This window comes from Geotrypetes seraphini, chromosome 17 (genome assembly GCF_902459505.1).
Source record: "Geotrypetes seraphini chromosome 17, aGeoSer1.1, whole genome shotgun sequence".
NCBI lineage: Eukaryota > Metazoa > Chordata > Amphibia > Gymnophiona > Dermophiidae > Geotrypetes > Geotrypetes seraphini.
The window spans coordinates 49,070,456-49,087,814 of record NC_047100.1 but is presented as its reverse complement, the minus strand read 5'-3'; the positions used below and the strand labels follow the sequence as shown (position 1 = coordinate 49,087,814).

At 48.4% G+C, this 17,359-nt stretch overlaps 1 protein-coding gene across 1 annotated transcript in view; it reads left to right on the top strand.

Annotated features, from left to right (window-relative positions):
* Positions 1–17,359, top strand: part of LOC117351462 (acylamino-acid-releasing enzyme-like) — a 252,705-nt gene that overhangs the window by 51,501 nt on the left and 183,845 nt on the right. Inside the window, 1 exon segment of the mRNA XM_033926761.1 lies at positions 1,226–1,301. Coding sequence (XP_033782652.1) covers positions 1,226–1,301 — 76 coding nt within the window.

Genomic DNA, 17,359 nt, shown 5'->3' with positions numbered 1-17,359 from the left:
AGAATCGATCCTCTCAGCGTTGTACCAAGAAAATCGCAGTACTTTCTTCCTAGGAACAGAGGTCCATGGCAGCCTCTTTGAAGGCGGTCCCCTAGGCCCAAGTGTACATGCACCCGTTACAGGAGTCCCTTCTCTCTGGTCTCTGCAGCGTCAAAACAGCCACCAAATTTGCTTAAAGCACACTCGATAACAAATGTATTTGCATCATGGGCAGAATCTTGCGTGATTCATCCTGATGAAATATACAGAGCGGCTACTTGGTCCTCTCTTCATACTTTTACCCAGTTTTACCGAGTGGATGGTACGGCACGTTCTGATGCTTCTTTTGGGACCTCAATTTTAAGGGCAGGCTCATCTGTCCCTCCCTAGCTACCGTTGCTTTGGTATGTCACCTAGCATATGTAATCCGGAAGGGATGTAACAGAATGGAAGATTAGGTTTATATCTTCGATAATCTTTCTATTAGTCCTTATAGGAATCCATACAACCCACCCTGTCTGTATACACTCAGTTGTTTGGAATAGCCTGCTTCTTTCTGCCTCAGTTACTCTCCTTACAGGCTTGAGGATTTTCCAGCCAGTTGCCAGATCCTGTGGGAAGTTTCTGTGAGTATGCGCATTACCGAAGGTTTTTTTCTCGGGGTGTTCATTGCACACAGCAGGTTAGTTCTACATTGTTCCTCAATGTTTTTTTTGAGTTGCCTTTATGCCTGTTTATCGCTTATCAATATTTTGCAGAAAAGACCAGTTCAAGAATTACTTATGTTGCTGGGGATCCTCCCCTATACCCTCTTGTCATGGATTTGTTCAGGTATGTTGCTTGGCTTTGGGACTTAACTATATAAATTTACTAGCTCTCAGGCTAAGGGGGTGGAGCATGTGCTCAGAAGAGTTTGTGGATTTCTGCAACTCCCGGATTGCGGGTTGGGATTGAACACCTAGCGTATGGAATCTGAAAGGGACTAACAGAAAGAAGATTATCAAAGGTATAAACCTAATCTTCCATTGACCATTAACACTGTCTTTGTTTTGGGTGTCTTGTGTTGTTAGCCCTAGTAGGGATTTCTTTGAACCCCTGGTAGGGATTTCTTAAAAGCCATGTTTTTAGATTTTTGTGATTTGTGTGAATTTCAGTGGGAAGTTCTAGATGTTCTAAAGAGAGAGAATTTTTTTTTAAAATTACAACAGGGAATAACATGTTGACCTAGCTACCTTTTATTCTCCAGGTCTGGAATAAGAACAGGAAAGTGAAGAGTGTAAACCTCACTGCCTTAGAGAAACATGGGAAAGTGTATGAGGATGGTAAGTATTCATTGGCATCTGAATTGGTACTGCACTGTCCACAAAAAGCTTTGTGATCTAGTGTTACGTTCTTCATGGTGAACTTCCCAGTTAGTGCTTGGATTACAGTTTCTCATTAGTGAGCCTGTGATGAAAATTCTAACCCATCTGATTTTTAGTAGTAAGTTGGAACAAGAACTTATCCATTATGTTTCAGCTTTTTTTCCCCTCTTTGAAGCAATCTGCCTCTGACCTTTTTAATCTTTCCAACCCAATGCCCATCTCTGATAATTTAAAAGGGGTGGGTGGTTCTGAGCTGTCAAGCCTTATTTTTCCTGTCAGTGCCTGAGACAATCAGTGTACAGGCACTGACTGGAAAGTAAGGCTATGACAGCTCAGACCCTGTTGGAAAATGTCGCTTGCAAATGTGGCACAACAAGGTTAGGGAATCGCATGGAGTGCTCCTTTAAATATTGATGAGCTTACACCCCTCTACAGATGGAACGTGCGTATTTTGCTCCTTTCGATGTGATCGCATTACATTATAGTCTCCTGCCCCCTTGTATCAAAACCAGTGTGATATTTTGTACACTGGCGACATGGCGTTGGCTTGTACATTCCCTGGGGGGGGAGGATCCGACAGTCACCAATCTCTTGCTTCTGAGGGGTAATCCAGCCTTTTCCTCGGGAGGGGAATCACGGGAGTATTTGATTTAGGCAGAGAGAGGAGTTAGCCGGCTGGAGCACCTCTTGGGGGCCAATGGGGAGCTGTTGGCCCGTGTAGATTTGCAGGCAAAGGTGGAAGATACCTGGGGAGCACAGTTTGCGCATCATCAAGTGTAGCATTATGTGGGATCCCTCGATGGAGCACAATTGAGCAAGCATATGGGGGCCCGGCTGCGGGAGTTTTTCACCCGGGAGGAGGGGGGGTATCCCTTTCTGTATCCAGCATCCATGCAAGATTTACAACCAGCTAAAGACTATCATATGGTTAGGAGTAAATGGGAGTTGGAATTGCAGATTAATTTGAGACAATGGGATGTTGGCCGTACTATGAGGCGACGCCCGGGGTGACCCCCCCCTCCCCCCCGTGCTTGGTTGCGGGAAACGCATTACAGGGTGATCTTGCGCGCTTTTTACACATGTACACAGTTGTATTATAGTGGTAGTCTACAACACCACTGTGTAATAAATGTGGGACGGGGGAACACACTTTGGGGCATGCCTTTTGTTTTTTGCCCCATTATCCAGCGCTTCTGGCGACATATCATCTCCTATATGTCCGGGTTGCTTGGTAGAGCTTTGCGCTTTACCCCGGCCCATTTTGTATTGGATTTGCTGGAGGCTTATGGCCATTTGCATAGGGGGAACAGGGTTATCTGTAGAAAGATGAGCTTTCTGGCCCAGAAATGTATTTTACAATACTGGACGGTCCCGGACCCTCTGGCATTTTGGCACTGGAGGAACCAGTTTCATCAGTTGGCTACCTGGGAGGCGAGGGATGCGGGAGGGTCTAGGAATTGGAAAAAGGTGTTCTTGAATGTATGGGAGCCGTATTTGCAATCTTTACATCCAAAGGGACGCAGTGAGATTTTGCAATGGGTGTCCTGAATAGGGCGCTCAGCTTGTTGGGATGCGAGAGCAATAGTGAGTAATGGTGGGGGGAGGGGGGGAGAGTTCTGATGGGGGGGGTTTGGGGAGGGGGGATTCTAATGGTTCAGGCACTGGTCCCAGGTCTCGGTAATGAGTGGGAGATGGAGTGACACCTTCAGGGCTCATAAGAGTCCAGGGTCCCGGAGGGCCTTTCTGCCGACTCTGGCTTCGATGGCCATGAGTCGTTTTGAGGGGGGTGTTTATTCCTGTACCCATTCCCGATATTTCCTTGAATTGTGTTGGATATGATGCATCACTGTTTGTATTTTAAATCTTTGTGTTTTGATGTTCTGTTTGCACTCTTGTTTGCATCAATAAAAATTGTTTGAACCTAAATATTGATGATGTTGAGCTACCCAGTTTTCTGCACTGTCTGCCATATGTATGACTACCTCCCTTCTGGGAGGCGGTCTTATGTATGCACTTGATGCGGAGAACTGGAAAGCCTGAAGAAGTAAGTCATACTCTTGGAGGGCAGAATACTGGAACTGGAGGCACTTCAAGCAGTAGAGGAAGAAGACAGAGAAGCAGAGATCATCAAGACGGAGGACACCATCGAGGAAGAAGTCCAAGAACTGGAGAACTTCATAGAAGAGGCATACAGGAAGGCCGTGGAAAGACAACAGCAACAGTTGAACTGCCGGGATACGCCTACAGAGAGTGTGGACTACCAGGAGGAAATGTGGGACACAGCAGCAAGATCTGGAAACAGCGGAGGGAACCCACAAGAAGAATAACGTCAGGATGAGAGGAAATGGATAGGAATGAAGGACATGGACCTGCGGCTGGAGAGATGGGCATCAACCAGGGACACGGACTTGCAGCTGGAGAATCAAGAGAAGATAGAGAGGACAGCAATCATCATGGGGGACTCTTATCATCAGACAAGTTGACAGCCACATAGTGGGAGGAAGACCGGATCGAATGGTGACCTGCCTACCGGGAGCCAAGGTAGAAGACATAGTGAGCCGCATCAACAGAATCGTCGACAGTGTGGAAGAAGAAGATACGGCAGTGGTGATCCATGTGGGGGCGAACAACGTGTGCAACAGGAACTATTAACAGAGAGGTACTGAAGGACAGTTTCGGATGCTAGGAAAGAAGCTGAAGACCAGAACGCAGAGGATAGCATTCTCGGAGATCCTGCTGGTACTCAGGGCAGATGAGAAGAGACAGATGGAGCTCCAAGCAGTCAACACGTGGATGTGGCGCTGGTGTGAGGAAGAAGGATTCCACTTCGTGCGCAACTGGCCGACGTTCTGGGGGAAGAGCAAGCTATTCAGGAAGGACGGACTCCACCTCAGCAGAGATGGAACCAGGTTTCTTGCAAGAAACATCAAGAGAGAAGTTGAGAAGTTTTTAAACTAGGAAGAAGGGGAAAGCCGACAGTCAACCAAGAGAGAGAGTCGATGGTTCAGGAACCGGTATACCTGGAGGATACCGTGCAGGAAGATAGTGGGGAAGACTCACCAGATTGCAGACAAGACAGACCGAAAGGGACACAAAAGGGAAGGACACACAAGAAGGGAACAGGCTGCAAACTCAAGTGTATGTACACGAATGCAAGGAGCCTTAGAAATAAAATGGGTGAATTAGAAGCTGTGGCACAAAAGGATAACGTTGACTTCATTGGCATCACGGAAACATGGTGGACTGATGAAAATGTCTGGGACACGGTACTACCGGAATACAAACTATACCGCAGAGACAGAGTGACTCAATAAGGAGAAGGCATTGCCATATGGAATTGAATCTACTGGAGAGAACATGCCACAAGAGACGGATAAGTTAGAGTCTCTATGGGTCAAAATTCTGGGAACAAATGAACCGGAAACGAGGCTAGGCATCTATTATCGACCCCCAGGGCAGTCCAAAGAAATTGATGGAGAAATGACGGATAAGATTAAACGCATCTGCAAGAGAGGCAACACAGTTATTATGGGTGACTTCAACTATCCAGGGATAGAATGGAACCTAGGCACCTCCGGCTGTGCTAGAGAGACCAAGTTCCTGGAAACTGTAGATGATTGCTTCCTAGAACAACTTGTCAAGGAAAACACGAGAGGAAATGCAATTCTGGACGTAATTCTAAATGGACTGCAGGGACCGGCACAGGATGTAGAAGGGATGCTGGGAAACAGCGATCACAATATGATCCGCTTCAACCTGGAAATAGGGGCAAAACATCGGTCCAGAACAACAGCCACGACGCTAAACTTCCGAAAAGGGAATTACGATGGGATAAGATGCATGGGGAAGAAGATTAAGAAAAGGATAAGCACTGTAAAGACGCTAGAGCAAGCTTGGCCTCTTTTCAAGGATACGGTTACCGAGGTACAAAATCAATATATACCACATATCAACAGGGGATCAAAAAGGAAAAAGAATAAAGAACCGACGTGGCTCACTGTAGAGGTTAAGGAAGCGATCAGAGACCAAAAAACCTTGTTTAAAGAATGGAAAAGATCAAAAACAGACGAAAACTGGAATAAGCAGGTGCCATAAGGCAGTAAACGAGGCCAAAAGAGACTACGAGGAATAATAATAATAATAACAGCTTATATACCGCAATACCGTGAAGTTCTATGCGGTTTACAAAAGATTAAGCAAAGGTACAAATTGACTGAATAGCCAATGAGGCAAAAAACTTCAAGCCATTCTTTTGATAAGGGGAAATGACCCGCGAAGGAAGCGGTGGGAGCGTTGGACAACCAAGGAATAAAGGGAACACTAAAGGAGGACAAAGCAATCGCTGACAACTAAACACATTTTTTACATCTGTATTTACTGAAGAGGATATACACAGCATACTGGAACCAATCTGGCTATATGCTGGAAGTGAAAATGGGAAACTGACAGGGTTAACAGTCAGTCTAGAAGAGGTATGCAGGCAAATTGATAGGCTTAAGAGCGATAAATCCCCAGGACCGGATGGCATCCATCTGAGGGTCATCAAGGAACTAAAAGGGACCATAGCTGAACTGCTTCAACTAATAGCCAATCTGTCGATCAAAACGGGAAAGATCCCGGAGGACTGGAAAGTGGCGAATGTTACGCCGATCTTCAAAAAAGGTTTAAGGGAGACCAAGGAAACTACAGACCGGTGAGTCTAACCTCAGTACCGGGAAAGATGGTAGAGGCGCTGATAAAGGATCGCATCATTGAACACTTGACGGACACGGTCTGAGGACCAGCCAGCACAGTTTCAGCAAAGGAAAATCCTGTTTGACGAACTTGCTGCACTTCTTCGAGGGAGTAAACGGGCAGATAGACAAGGGCGACCTGGTCGACATTGTATCTCTGGACTTTCAGAAGACGTTCGACAAGGTTCCACATGAACGACTTCTTCGGAAAATTACAAGCCATGCTATCGAGGGTGAAATACTCACGTGGATTAAAAACTGGCTGGAGCATAGGAAACAGAGAGTGGGAGTAAATGGACAATACTCGGATTGGAAGAGCGTCACCAGTGGGGTGCCGCAGGGCTCGGTGCTTGGACCTGTGCTCTTCAACATCTTTATAAACGATCTGGACATAGGTACGACGAGCGAGGTGATTAAATTTGCAGACCAAACAAAGTTATTCAGAGTAGTGAAGACACAGGGATTGCGAAGATCTGCAACGCGACATAATTAGGCTTGAGGAATGGGCTTCGATATGGCAGAAGAGGTTCAAGGTTGACAAGTGTAAAGTGATGCATGTCAGTAACAAAAATCTCATGCACAAATACAGGATGTCCGGGGCAGTACTTGGAGAAACCTCCCAGGAAAGAGACTTGGGAGTTCTTGTTGACAAGTCGATGAAGCCATCCGCGCAATGTGCGGCGGCGGCAAAAAGGGCAAACAGAATGCTAGGAATGATAAAGAAGGGGATCACGAACAGATTGGAGAAGGTTATCATGCTGCTATACTGGGCCATGGTGTGCCCTCACCTCGAGTACTGCGTACAGCACTTGTCACCCTACATGAAGAAGGACATGGTACTATTCAAAAGGGTCCAGAGAAGAGCGATGAAGATGGTTAAGGGGTTGGAAGAGCTGCCCTACAGCGAAAGATTAGAGAAACTGGGCCTCTTCTCTCTCGAACAGAGGAGATTGAGAGGGGACATGATCGAAACATTCAAGGTACTAAAGGGGATAGACTTAGTAGATAAGGACAGGTTGTTCACCCTCTCCAAGGTTAAGAGAACAAGAGGGCACTCTCTAAAGATGAAAAGGGATAGATTCCGTACAAATGTAAGAAGGTTCTTCTTCACCCAGAGAGTGGTAGAAGACTGGGAACACTCTTCTGGAGTCTGTCATAGAGGAAAACACCCTCTAGGGATTCAAGGCAAAGTTAGACAAGTTCCTCCTAAATAAGGGCATATGTTGGTAGGGCTAGTCTCAGTAGGGCGCTGGTCTTTGACCGGAGGGCCGCTACGTGAGCGGACTGTTGGGCATGATGGACCACTGGTCTGACCCAGCAGTGGCAACTCTTATGTTCAATCTTGCCACCTCCTCTCTCAGTTCCTATACTTCCTTAATGAGGGATTCAAGCTGAAGACAGCTTGCACCTGGAATCACTCCCTCTGCCTGGGTAACATAACTTGAGCAGCAGCTTTGGTGACACGATGTTTCCCAGCCATATTGTGGTTGCAGAAGTACTTACACCTGCAAGAAAAAAGAAAGGGCAGAAAAATACTACCAAAGCAATGCCCTGTTCCTGTTTGGCTGAAAAGCCAAAAAAGCTCTGCCTTGGGGCGGGTGGGTGGGAATTAACCTCAAGGATAACTGTGAAGTTTGATCTCTAAAAAAAAATCCTCAGAGTTCAATCTCAAACTAAGAGGCTGAAACCAGCTAGAGGTCTCTCCTCTCCTCTCCACTTACTATTCCCCAAAGTCTCAAAAAGGTCCTAAACAGATCCAAAGAAGCCTTTTAGTCAACAGCTCTCTCCTTAATAATAAATATGTTTAAAATTATATATGCAGATCACAGGTTGCTGACTGCAATCTTTAATGCTGAGCCTCTACAATCTCTCCCTTAGAACCAGGCTTACTGAGGGTTAGGTACTAGGCTAGCATTCCTCCCCTCAAGGGTCACCTGTGGAGTCTGATATCTAAGAAAGTCCTCAGATTTTAGTCTATATGCTATGTTATATTCTAAAGAGCATTGCCAGCATTCCCCTGCATCTCTTGCCAGTGTCCTCGTAGGAGGCTGTTTGCTCTTTTCCCCCAATGTTGGACTCTTGTTTCAACAGGCAGTGAATATATTGAGTCATCACTCAGGGCCATGCCCTACAATGGATCAAACAACCTCCTAACCACCCACCAAAATAAATTTTTTCAGCTCTCTTCAGAAGAACCTCCACCAAAAACTCTTGGCCTTCTCCAGCAAAATTCAATAGATCCTGTCCTCTGCAGGCCAGGGGTTATACCCACAGTATTTACTTGTAAAGACTGCTTTTGACCTATTCTAGACCTCTGAGGCCTGAATAAATACTTGTTGAAGGAGAAATTTCTCATAGTCTCTCTGGAGAATAATAATAATAACTTTATTCTTCTATACCGCCATAGTCGTGAGACTGCTAGGCGGTTTACATTGAAGAGAGCTGGACAGTCAGCGAGTTACAATATGCAGAGATAAGAGAAATACAGCATGTAGAATAAATTTTTGTCTTATATGCAGGAGTGGACATGTTTGAAATATTAGAAATTGATTTAGTGTTTTGTGTAGATACTTTTTAGGTGATATTTCTGTCGAATAAGGTCGTTTTTATGACTTTTCTAAAGGCGTCATAGGTCAGTCTTGCTCCATTAATGTAGTTGTCTAACCAGTGTTGTTCGTTCACTTGGTACATAAAAGTTCTATCCAGGAAGGTTTTGTATTTGCAGCCGGTAATGCTTGGGTATGCAATTAGATTGCTGTTTCTGGTTCACGCCTCCATTGGCAGCCAGTGAAGCAGTTTGTAGTAGGGGCTAACATGGTCGCTTTTTTTCAATCCAAATATCAAACGGACCGCTGTGTTTTGAACAATTCTAAGTTTCCTCACTGTTTTTTTGGGTTTACCCATATAAACGATATTGCAATAGTCCAGTGTAGAAAGCACTCGCGATTGCACTAGTAGTCTAAATGATAATGGGTCAAAGTATTTTTTGATGGTCTTTAACTTCCATAATGTCAGGAAACACTTTTTTATCCCAGGACAAGCAGGCAGCATATTCTTAACGTATGGGTGACGTCACCGACGGAGCCCCGGTACGGACCTTTTTAACTAGAAAGTTCTAGTTGGCCGCACCGCGCATGCGCGGGTGCCTTCTCGCCCGACGGAGGAGTGCGTGGTCTCCAGTTTCTTCGTTTCCGCGGAGCGAAGAAGACGCATGTGCTTTTCAACGGCCGTTGAAAACTCTCAATTTGCCTTCCCGCTCGCGATTTTTGATCCAATTTTGGTTCTATTTTTGTCTTTCGACTTCATTCTTCTAAAAAAAAAAAAAAAAAAATTCTTTTTCGTGTCTTTTTCCTTATTTTTGCAGCCGGCCCCGGCGGGGCCTGTTGTAATCATCCAAGCCTCCGGGTTTGATTTCGCGGAGGCCGTGTTTCCCTTCATGCCCCCTCAACCGGGCTTCAAGAAGTGCCAGCGGTGTGCATGCCCGATCTCTTTAACTGACCCACACAACTGGTGCCTTCAGTGTTTGGGTCCAGAGCATCGGGCTGACACCTGCACCCGCTGTGCTACTCTCAAGAAACGCACTCTTAAGAACCGGCAAATACAGCAAAATATTCTTTTCGGTACCGGTTCTACCATGGATCAGGCCCCGACGTCGACGGCACCGCCTAAATCGGCACCGACCACATCGACACCGCCTGATCCTCCTTCAGGGTCGATAGCGCCAGGTAAGCCGGCTAAGAAGCCTTCCACTTCCCTTGAGCGACCTCCAGCTACAGCGGTGACCCCGGTTCTTCCGACGTCCCGCCGCTCCCGTAAACGCTCCGCTCCGATCACGGTGAGTGCCTCGTCATCGGCCTCCTCATCGCCGGAGCGTCGAGCAGCACCTATGGTACCGAAGAAATCTAAAGCGGTACCGGTGCCCCCATTGGAGGACCGAATCTCGGCCATCCTCCAGGACAAGCTTCAGGAGCAGCTACAGAAGCAACTCCAACAGCTCCTTCCAACCTTACTGGCACCGCTCCTTCCGGTACCGGTCCAGCCCGAGCTTCGCACCGCTCCACCGGTATCCACCCCCTCGGTACCGTTGAACACATCCATGCCGGTCTTATCTGCTCAGCCTGCACTTCAGACTTGCTCGGCAGAGGACCCTTCCCAGGCCCCAGATCGACGCCGGTCGTCTCGGGATCGGGATCGGCACCATTCCTCCAGGGACAGAGATCGACGCCGGTCTTCATCCCCCGGCACCGTATCCATGCGATCTGGCAAGTCCCTTTCTAAAACCCGCCATACTGAGCCGGCTATCAGGGACCCAGACCTATGGGAACAATCCCCACTCGGTACCGAGGAGGATGCCTCTTCTACAGATGAGGAACCCTCCATGGCTGAAACCACTTCTAAGCCCGAGCAATCCTCCTTCACAAAGTTCCTTCGGGAGATGTCAGCGGCTCTCTCCATCCCCCTTGAGTCCGACTCTAAGAAGTCCCAGGCCTTTTTAGAAGCTTTGGACTTCGACCAACCTCCCAAGGAGTTTCTTAAACTTCCTGTACATGATATCCTCCGGGAAACATTTTATAAAAATTTGGAGACTCCATTGACTGTTCCAGGTGCCCCTAAAAAACTGGACAGCTTATACCGGGTCATCCCTATTCCGGGATTTGACAAACCCCAATTGCCCCATGAGAGCCTCCTTGTAGAGTCCACTCTCAAAAAATCTCAGGGCTCCAGCGTTTATGCCTCCACCCCTCCTGGCAGAGAGGGAAAGACAATGGACAAATTTGGAAAGCGCCTGTACCAGAATGCCATGCTGGCTAACAGAGCCAACAATTACACCTTTCATTTTTCATTTTATATGAAACACCTGGTCCAACAACTTTCTGCTCTAGAAAAATATATACCTGAGCGTAAGGTCCCACTCTTCCAACAGCAGATTTCCAACCTCCTTCAGCTCAGAAAGTTTATGGTGCGCTCGATTTACGACTCCTTCGAGCTTACTTCACGAGCCTCCGCACTGGCTGTGGCCATGCGACGCCTAGCCTGGCTGAGGGTGTCTGACCTTGATGTAAACCACCAGGACCGTCTCGCCAACGCGCCCTGTCTTGGTGACGAACTTTTTGGGGAGTCTCTTGATACCACAACACAAAAACTTTCGGCTCATGAGACCAGATGGGACACCCTCATTAAACCCAAAAAGAAAACTCCACCGGCACGACCATACAGGCCTCAGTCCTCTTATCAACGTCGATTCTCTGCCAGGCCGCTGAATCCTCCTCAGCAGCAATCTCGCCGTCCTCGCCAACAACAGCACACTCAGGCTCGCTCTCAGTCTCACCAGGCGACCAAGCCTCTCCCTCAGACTAAACCTCCTCAGCCCTTTTGACTCCTTTCTCCAGGGCATAGCCAGTCTCCACCCTTCGATGCCTCTTCCTCAACCTATCGGAGGCCGCCTCACCATCTTTCTCCAACGCTGGGAGGCCATCACATCAGACCTGTGGGTTCTCAACATCATCCGTCACGGATACTCACTAAGGTTCCAGACTCTTCCCATAGATCATCCTCCCGTAGAGTCTGCTTCTCACTCCTCCCAAACTCCACTCCTCCTCAGGGAGGTCCAATCCCTCCTCCTCCTCAATGCCATCGAAGAAGTTCCTCCAGACCAAAGGGGTCAGGGATTTTACTCCCGCTACTTCCTGGTACCCAAGAAAACGGGAGATCTTCGTCCCATCTTAGACCTCAGGAACCTCAACAAGTGTTTGGTCAAAGAAAAGTTCAGAATGCTCTCCCTGGCCACGCTTTATCCTCTTCTATCTCAACACGACTGGCTATGTTCCCTGGACCTCAAGGAGGCCTACACTCACATCCCAATCCATCAGGCTTCGCGTCGCTACCTCCGATTCCAGATACAAAATCACCACTATCAGTACAAGGTGCTGCCCTTTGGTCTCGCATCATCACCCAGGGTGTTCACCAAGTGCCTGATTGTGGTAGCGGCTTTTCTCAGGTCCCACAACCTACAAGTGTTCCCATACTTGGACGATTGGTTGGTGAAAGCACCTACATCTCCGCTTGTGCTGCAAGCCACTCATCAAACCATCTCTTTCCTCCATCTCTTGGGGTTCGAGATCAATTATCCCAAGTCACATCTGCTTCCTACGCAGCGCCTGCAGTTCATCGGAGCAGTTCTCGATACCAATCAGATGAGGGCGTTCCTTCCTGCCGACCGGCACCGGACGCTACTTCACCTTTGCCGGCAGGTGCTCCTTCATCCATCCATCCCTGCTCGCCAGATGATGGTCCTTCTAGGCCACATGGCCTCAACAGTCCATGTGACTCCCCTGGCACGACTCCACCTCAGGATACCTCAATGGACCCTTGCCAACCAATGGTCACAGACCACGAATCTTCTTTCTCATCCCATCTCTGTGACATCGTCTCTTCAGCAATCTCTTCAATGGTGGTTGAACTCCTCAAATCTCTCCAGGGGACTTCTCTTCCATCCGCCTCCTCATTCCATGGTCATAACCACGGATGCTTCCCCCTATGCATGGGGGGCCCACTTGGGCGATCTCCGCACCCAGGGACTTTGGACCCCTCAGGAGCGTCAACATCACATCAACTTCCTGGAGCTCAGAGCCATGTTTTATGCTCTCAAGGCTTTCCAGCATCTCCTCTACCCTCAGGTTCTTCTCCTGTGCACGGACAACCAAGTCGCCATGTACTACATCAACAAGCAAGGCGGCACCGGATCTCGTCCCCTTTGTCAGGAGGCCCTCCGAATCTGGACCTGGGCCATAGCCCACAATCTTTCCCTCAGGGCTGTCTATATCCAGGGCGAACAGAACTCCCTGGCCGACCAGCTCAGCCGCATCCTGCAACCTCACGAGTGGACCCTGGACCCTCCTACTCTCCACTCCATCTTTGCTCGCTGGGGCACCCCGCAAGTGGACCTATTTGCAGCTCCTCACAACCATCAGCTGCCCCAGTTCTGTTCCAGACTCTTCTCTCCGCATCGTCTGACCCCAGATGCATTCCTACTCGACTGGACGGATCGGTTCCTCTATGCCTTTCCTCCACTCCCTCTGATGTCGCGGACCTTGTTCAAGCTCCGCAAGGACAGGGCCACCATGATTCTCATCGCCCCCCGGTGGCCCCGACAGCACTGGTTCTCCCTCCTGCTCCAGCTCAGCTCCAGGGAGCCCATTCCTCTTCCTGTGTTTCCTACTCTGCTTACACAGCAGCATCAGTCTCTACTGCACCCCAATCTGTCTTCCCTCCACCTGACTGCTTGGTTTCTCTCGGGCTGACCTCTCCAGATACCCTGTCTCAGCCTGTCCGTCGCATTTTGGATGCCTCCAGGAAACCCTCCACGCTCCAATGTTACCATCAGAAGTGGACCCGGTTTTCCTCTTGGTGCCTCCTGCATCATCACAATCCCACCTCATTGGCGGTAGAGACCATTCTGGACTATCTGCTCTCTCTGTCCGATGCTGGTCTCAAGTCTACCTCAATTAGAGTCCACCTCAGTGCCATCACTGCTTTTCATGAGCCTATCCTCGGAAAACCTCTCACGGCTCACCCTCTGGTTTCCCGCTTCATGAGAGGCCTCTTCAACATCAAACCACCTCTACAGCCTCCTCCTGTCGTCTGGGACCTAAATGTGGTTTTGTCAGCCCTCATGAAACCTCCCTTTGAGCCTCTTGCTACTACTTCGCTCAAACTCCTCACATGGAAGGTGCTTTTCCTCATTGCCATCACCTCTGCCAGGAGGGTCAGTGAACTGCATGCACTGGTTGCCGATCCGCCATTCACAGTTTTTCACCATGACAAGGTGGTTCTGCGTACCCATCCTAAATTCCTTCCCAAGGTGGTTTCAGCTTTTCACCTCAACCAATCGATTGTATTGCCTGTCTTCTTCCCAAAACCCCATTCTCATCCTGGAGAACAGACGTTACACACACTGGATTGTAAACGTGCCCTTGCTTACTACCTTGACCGTACCAGGGCTTACCGTTCCTCTCCTCAACTTTTTCTGACCTTCGATCCCAACCGTCTGGGTCGTCCTGTCTCTAAACGAACGCTGTCCAATTGGCTTGCGGCCTGTATTGCGTTCTGTTATGCTCGGGCCGGCCTGTCCCTGGAAGGACCTGTCACGGCCCATAGGGTCAGAGCTATGGCTGCTTCTGTGGCTTTCCTCCGTTCCACACCTATTGAGGAAATCTGCAAGGCGGCCACTTGGTCTTCAGTTCACACGTTCACTACTCACTACTGTCTGGATACCTTCTCCAGACGGGATGGACACTTCGGCCAATCTGTGTTACAAAATTTATTTTCCTAATGGCCAACCATCCCCCCTCCCTCTCTGTTAGCTTGGAGGTCACCCATACGTTAAGAATATGCTGCCTGCTTGTCCTGGGATAAAGCACAGTTACTTACCGTAACAGGTGTTATCCAGGGACAGCAGGCAGATATTTTTACGACCCACCCACCTCCCCGGGTTGGCTTCTTAGCTGGCTTATCTTAACTGGAGACCACGCACTCCTCCGTCGGGCGGGAAGGCACCCGCGCATGCGCGGTGCGGCCAACTAGAACTTTCTAGTTAAAAAGGTCCGTACCGGGGCTCCGTCGGTGACGTCACCCATACGTTAAGAATATCTGCCTGCTGTCCCTGGATAACACCTGTTACGGTAAGTAACTGTGCTTTACCACTATGTGCGTGTGCTCAACCATTGTCAAATGTGTGTCTAATGTGATTCCCAATATTTTTATTGTTTTGGTAATCGGGTAGTCGCGATCTTTTACACGTAACGTTGTTTTGATAATTTTGTCTGTTGGGCTTTCAAGGAAGACTTTTGTTATTGCAACCTTTGTGTAAGGGAGAAGGGAGACTGGCTTTGCTCTCTAGATCTAAAAGAAGCATACACTCGCATTTCCTTCCTACCTTCACACAGGAAGTACCTCCGCTTCCATATGTAATCTTGGCATTTTCAATACAAAGTCTTGCCATTCATTCTTGCCTCTGCTTCTGATGTCTTCACAAAGTGCACAGTGGTGGCAACCCTTTGCTTGAGGTTTTATGAATTTCCCTACCTAGATGACTGGTTGATCAAGGCCTCATCAGATTGCCATAAATTCAGCAGTTCATATCCTCGAGCTTCTTGGATTTGCCATCAACTACCAAAAGTCCACATCTCAAGCTAGAGTTTATAGGAGCTCTCTTGGAAACCACTCAGGGTCAAGCTTTTCTACTGAAGCAAAGAATTGACAATCACCCACCTGTGTCAAACAATATTCACCCTCAAGCGCACTTCTGCACACCAGATGTTACCGTCATCTTAGTCAGAGTTTATGTGATCCCATTCGCACGCCTTCAATTAATGATACCACAGTGGACCCTGTCAACCCAGTGGTCCAAGGCCACAGGATCCTAATTTGTTGCAATACATGTGACCCCGGAACTATGTCATTCTCTCTAATGGTGGATGGTGCAACACAATCTTACCCAGTCTTCCTTTTCAGCCTCCTCAGTGTCAAAAACTCCTAACCGCAGATGCTTCAGTATTGGTTTGGGGAGTTTATTTGAATGGTCTACATACTTGGGGTGTGTGATTTCACCATGAACAGAGCCTCCATATCAATCTTCACGAATTACGAGCAATATGGAATGCTCTCAAGATGTTCCAGGACTGTCTAGTCTAATCTAATCTAGTATTTCTGAGTCACACTATGCCTAATTAGGTTCAAAGCAACTTACAATATAAGGAATTATAGAATGTATAAGCTTCATTATATTATAGCAGTTCAAAGAGAACCAAGTTGTGAATGGAGTAATGTGGAAGGGAGGAATTGAGGTTCCAAGACTGTTCTGATATAACACTTAAGTATTGGATTTAATAATAATAATTTTATTCTTATATACCGCAAAAGCCTTGAAAGTTTGAGGCGGTTTACAACAAGATGTGCTGGACAATCAACGAAGAGTTTGCACTATATTGTTATCAAAATATAAGTCATGATGATTCAAGGCAGTTTACAACAAAAGGAGCTGGAAACAGCGAAGTGGTCACAATCCAAAGTCATCGAATACAACAGGATGTGCTGGACAATCAGCGAAAATTTTACACTATATTGTTATCAAATACTAGTCTTTAAACCCGTTACATTAATGGGTGCTAGAATATATGTCTGTTTGTCTTTCTTTCTGTCTCTCTCTCTCTCTCCTGCTCGCTTTCTCTCTCTCTCTCTCTCTCTGTCTTTCTGTCTCTGTCTCCTTGGCTCCCTTTTTCTGTCTCTCTCTCTCTCTCCTTGGCTCCCTTTTTCTGTCTGTCTTTCTGTCTCTCTCTCTCTCTCTCTCTCTCTCCTTGGCTCCCTTTTTCTGTCTGTCTTTCTGTCCCTCTCCCTGCCCCTGTGTCTTTCTTCCTTTCTGTCTGTCTGCCTCCCTCCTGCTGTCTGTCAGTCATTCTTTGCCTCCAGTGCCCCTTTCTATGTCCTCAGTGCCTCCTTCCTCCCCCCCCTCCGATGCCAGCCTGCCTTCCATTGAACCCCCCCACCCCCCTCCAATGCCAGCTTGCCTGCCTCCCATCCCCCCTTCCAGCGAAACCCCTCCATGCCAGTCTGCCTGTCTGCCTCTCATCCCCCTGAGTAGCATGTTTCCATGGAACCCCCCCGATGCCATCCTGGCTGTCTGCCTTCCATTGAACCCCCCACCCCCCTTCCGATGCCAGCCTGCCTGCCTCCCATTCCCCTTCCACTGACCCCCCACCCCTACCCCCATGCCTGCCTGCTTGCTTGCCTCCCATCCCCCTGAGCAGAATGTTTTCATGGAACCCCCCCATGCCATCCTGCCTGTCTGCCTTCCATTGAACCCCCCCACCCCTCCTTCGATGCCAGCCTGCCTGCCTCCCATTCCCCTTCCACTGAACCTCCCCCCCTCCGATGCCTGCCTGACTCCCCCCACCCGACTCCTCCCCCCGCCGACCCTACCCGGCACAACTGAAACCCCCGTTGACCCTCCCACCGCTACAGGGCTGACAAACCCGGCAGGAGCAGCAGCGTCCCAGGCACAGTAAACACTGCTTCGGGTCTTCTACTGGCCTAATTTCCTCTGCCGCGTCCCTGATGACAGCGGGAGAGAGAGAGAGAGACAGAAAGAAAGAAAGACAGACAGACATATATTCTAGCACCCGTTAATGTCCTACCTGCAGGTCGCTACAGCTCACGGAAAACGGACGCACGCAATGGGAGTGCGCATGCGCGGCCTAGCGTTTTATTATATTAGATAAGCCATGA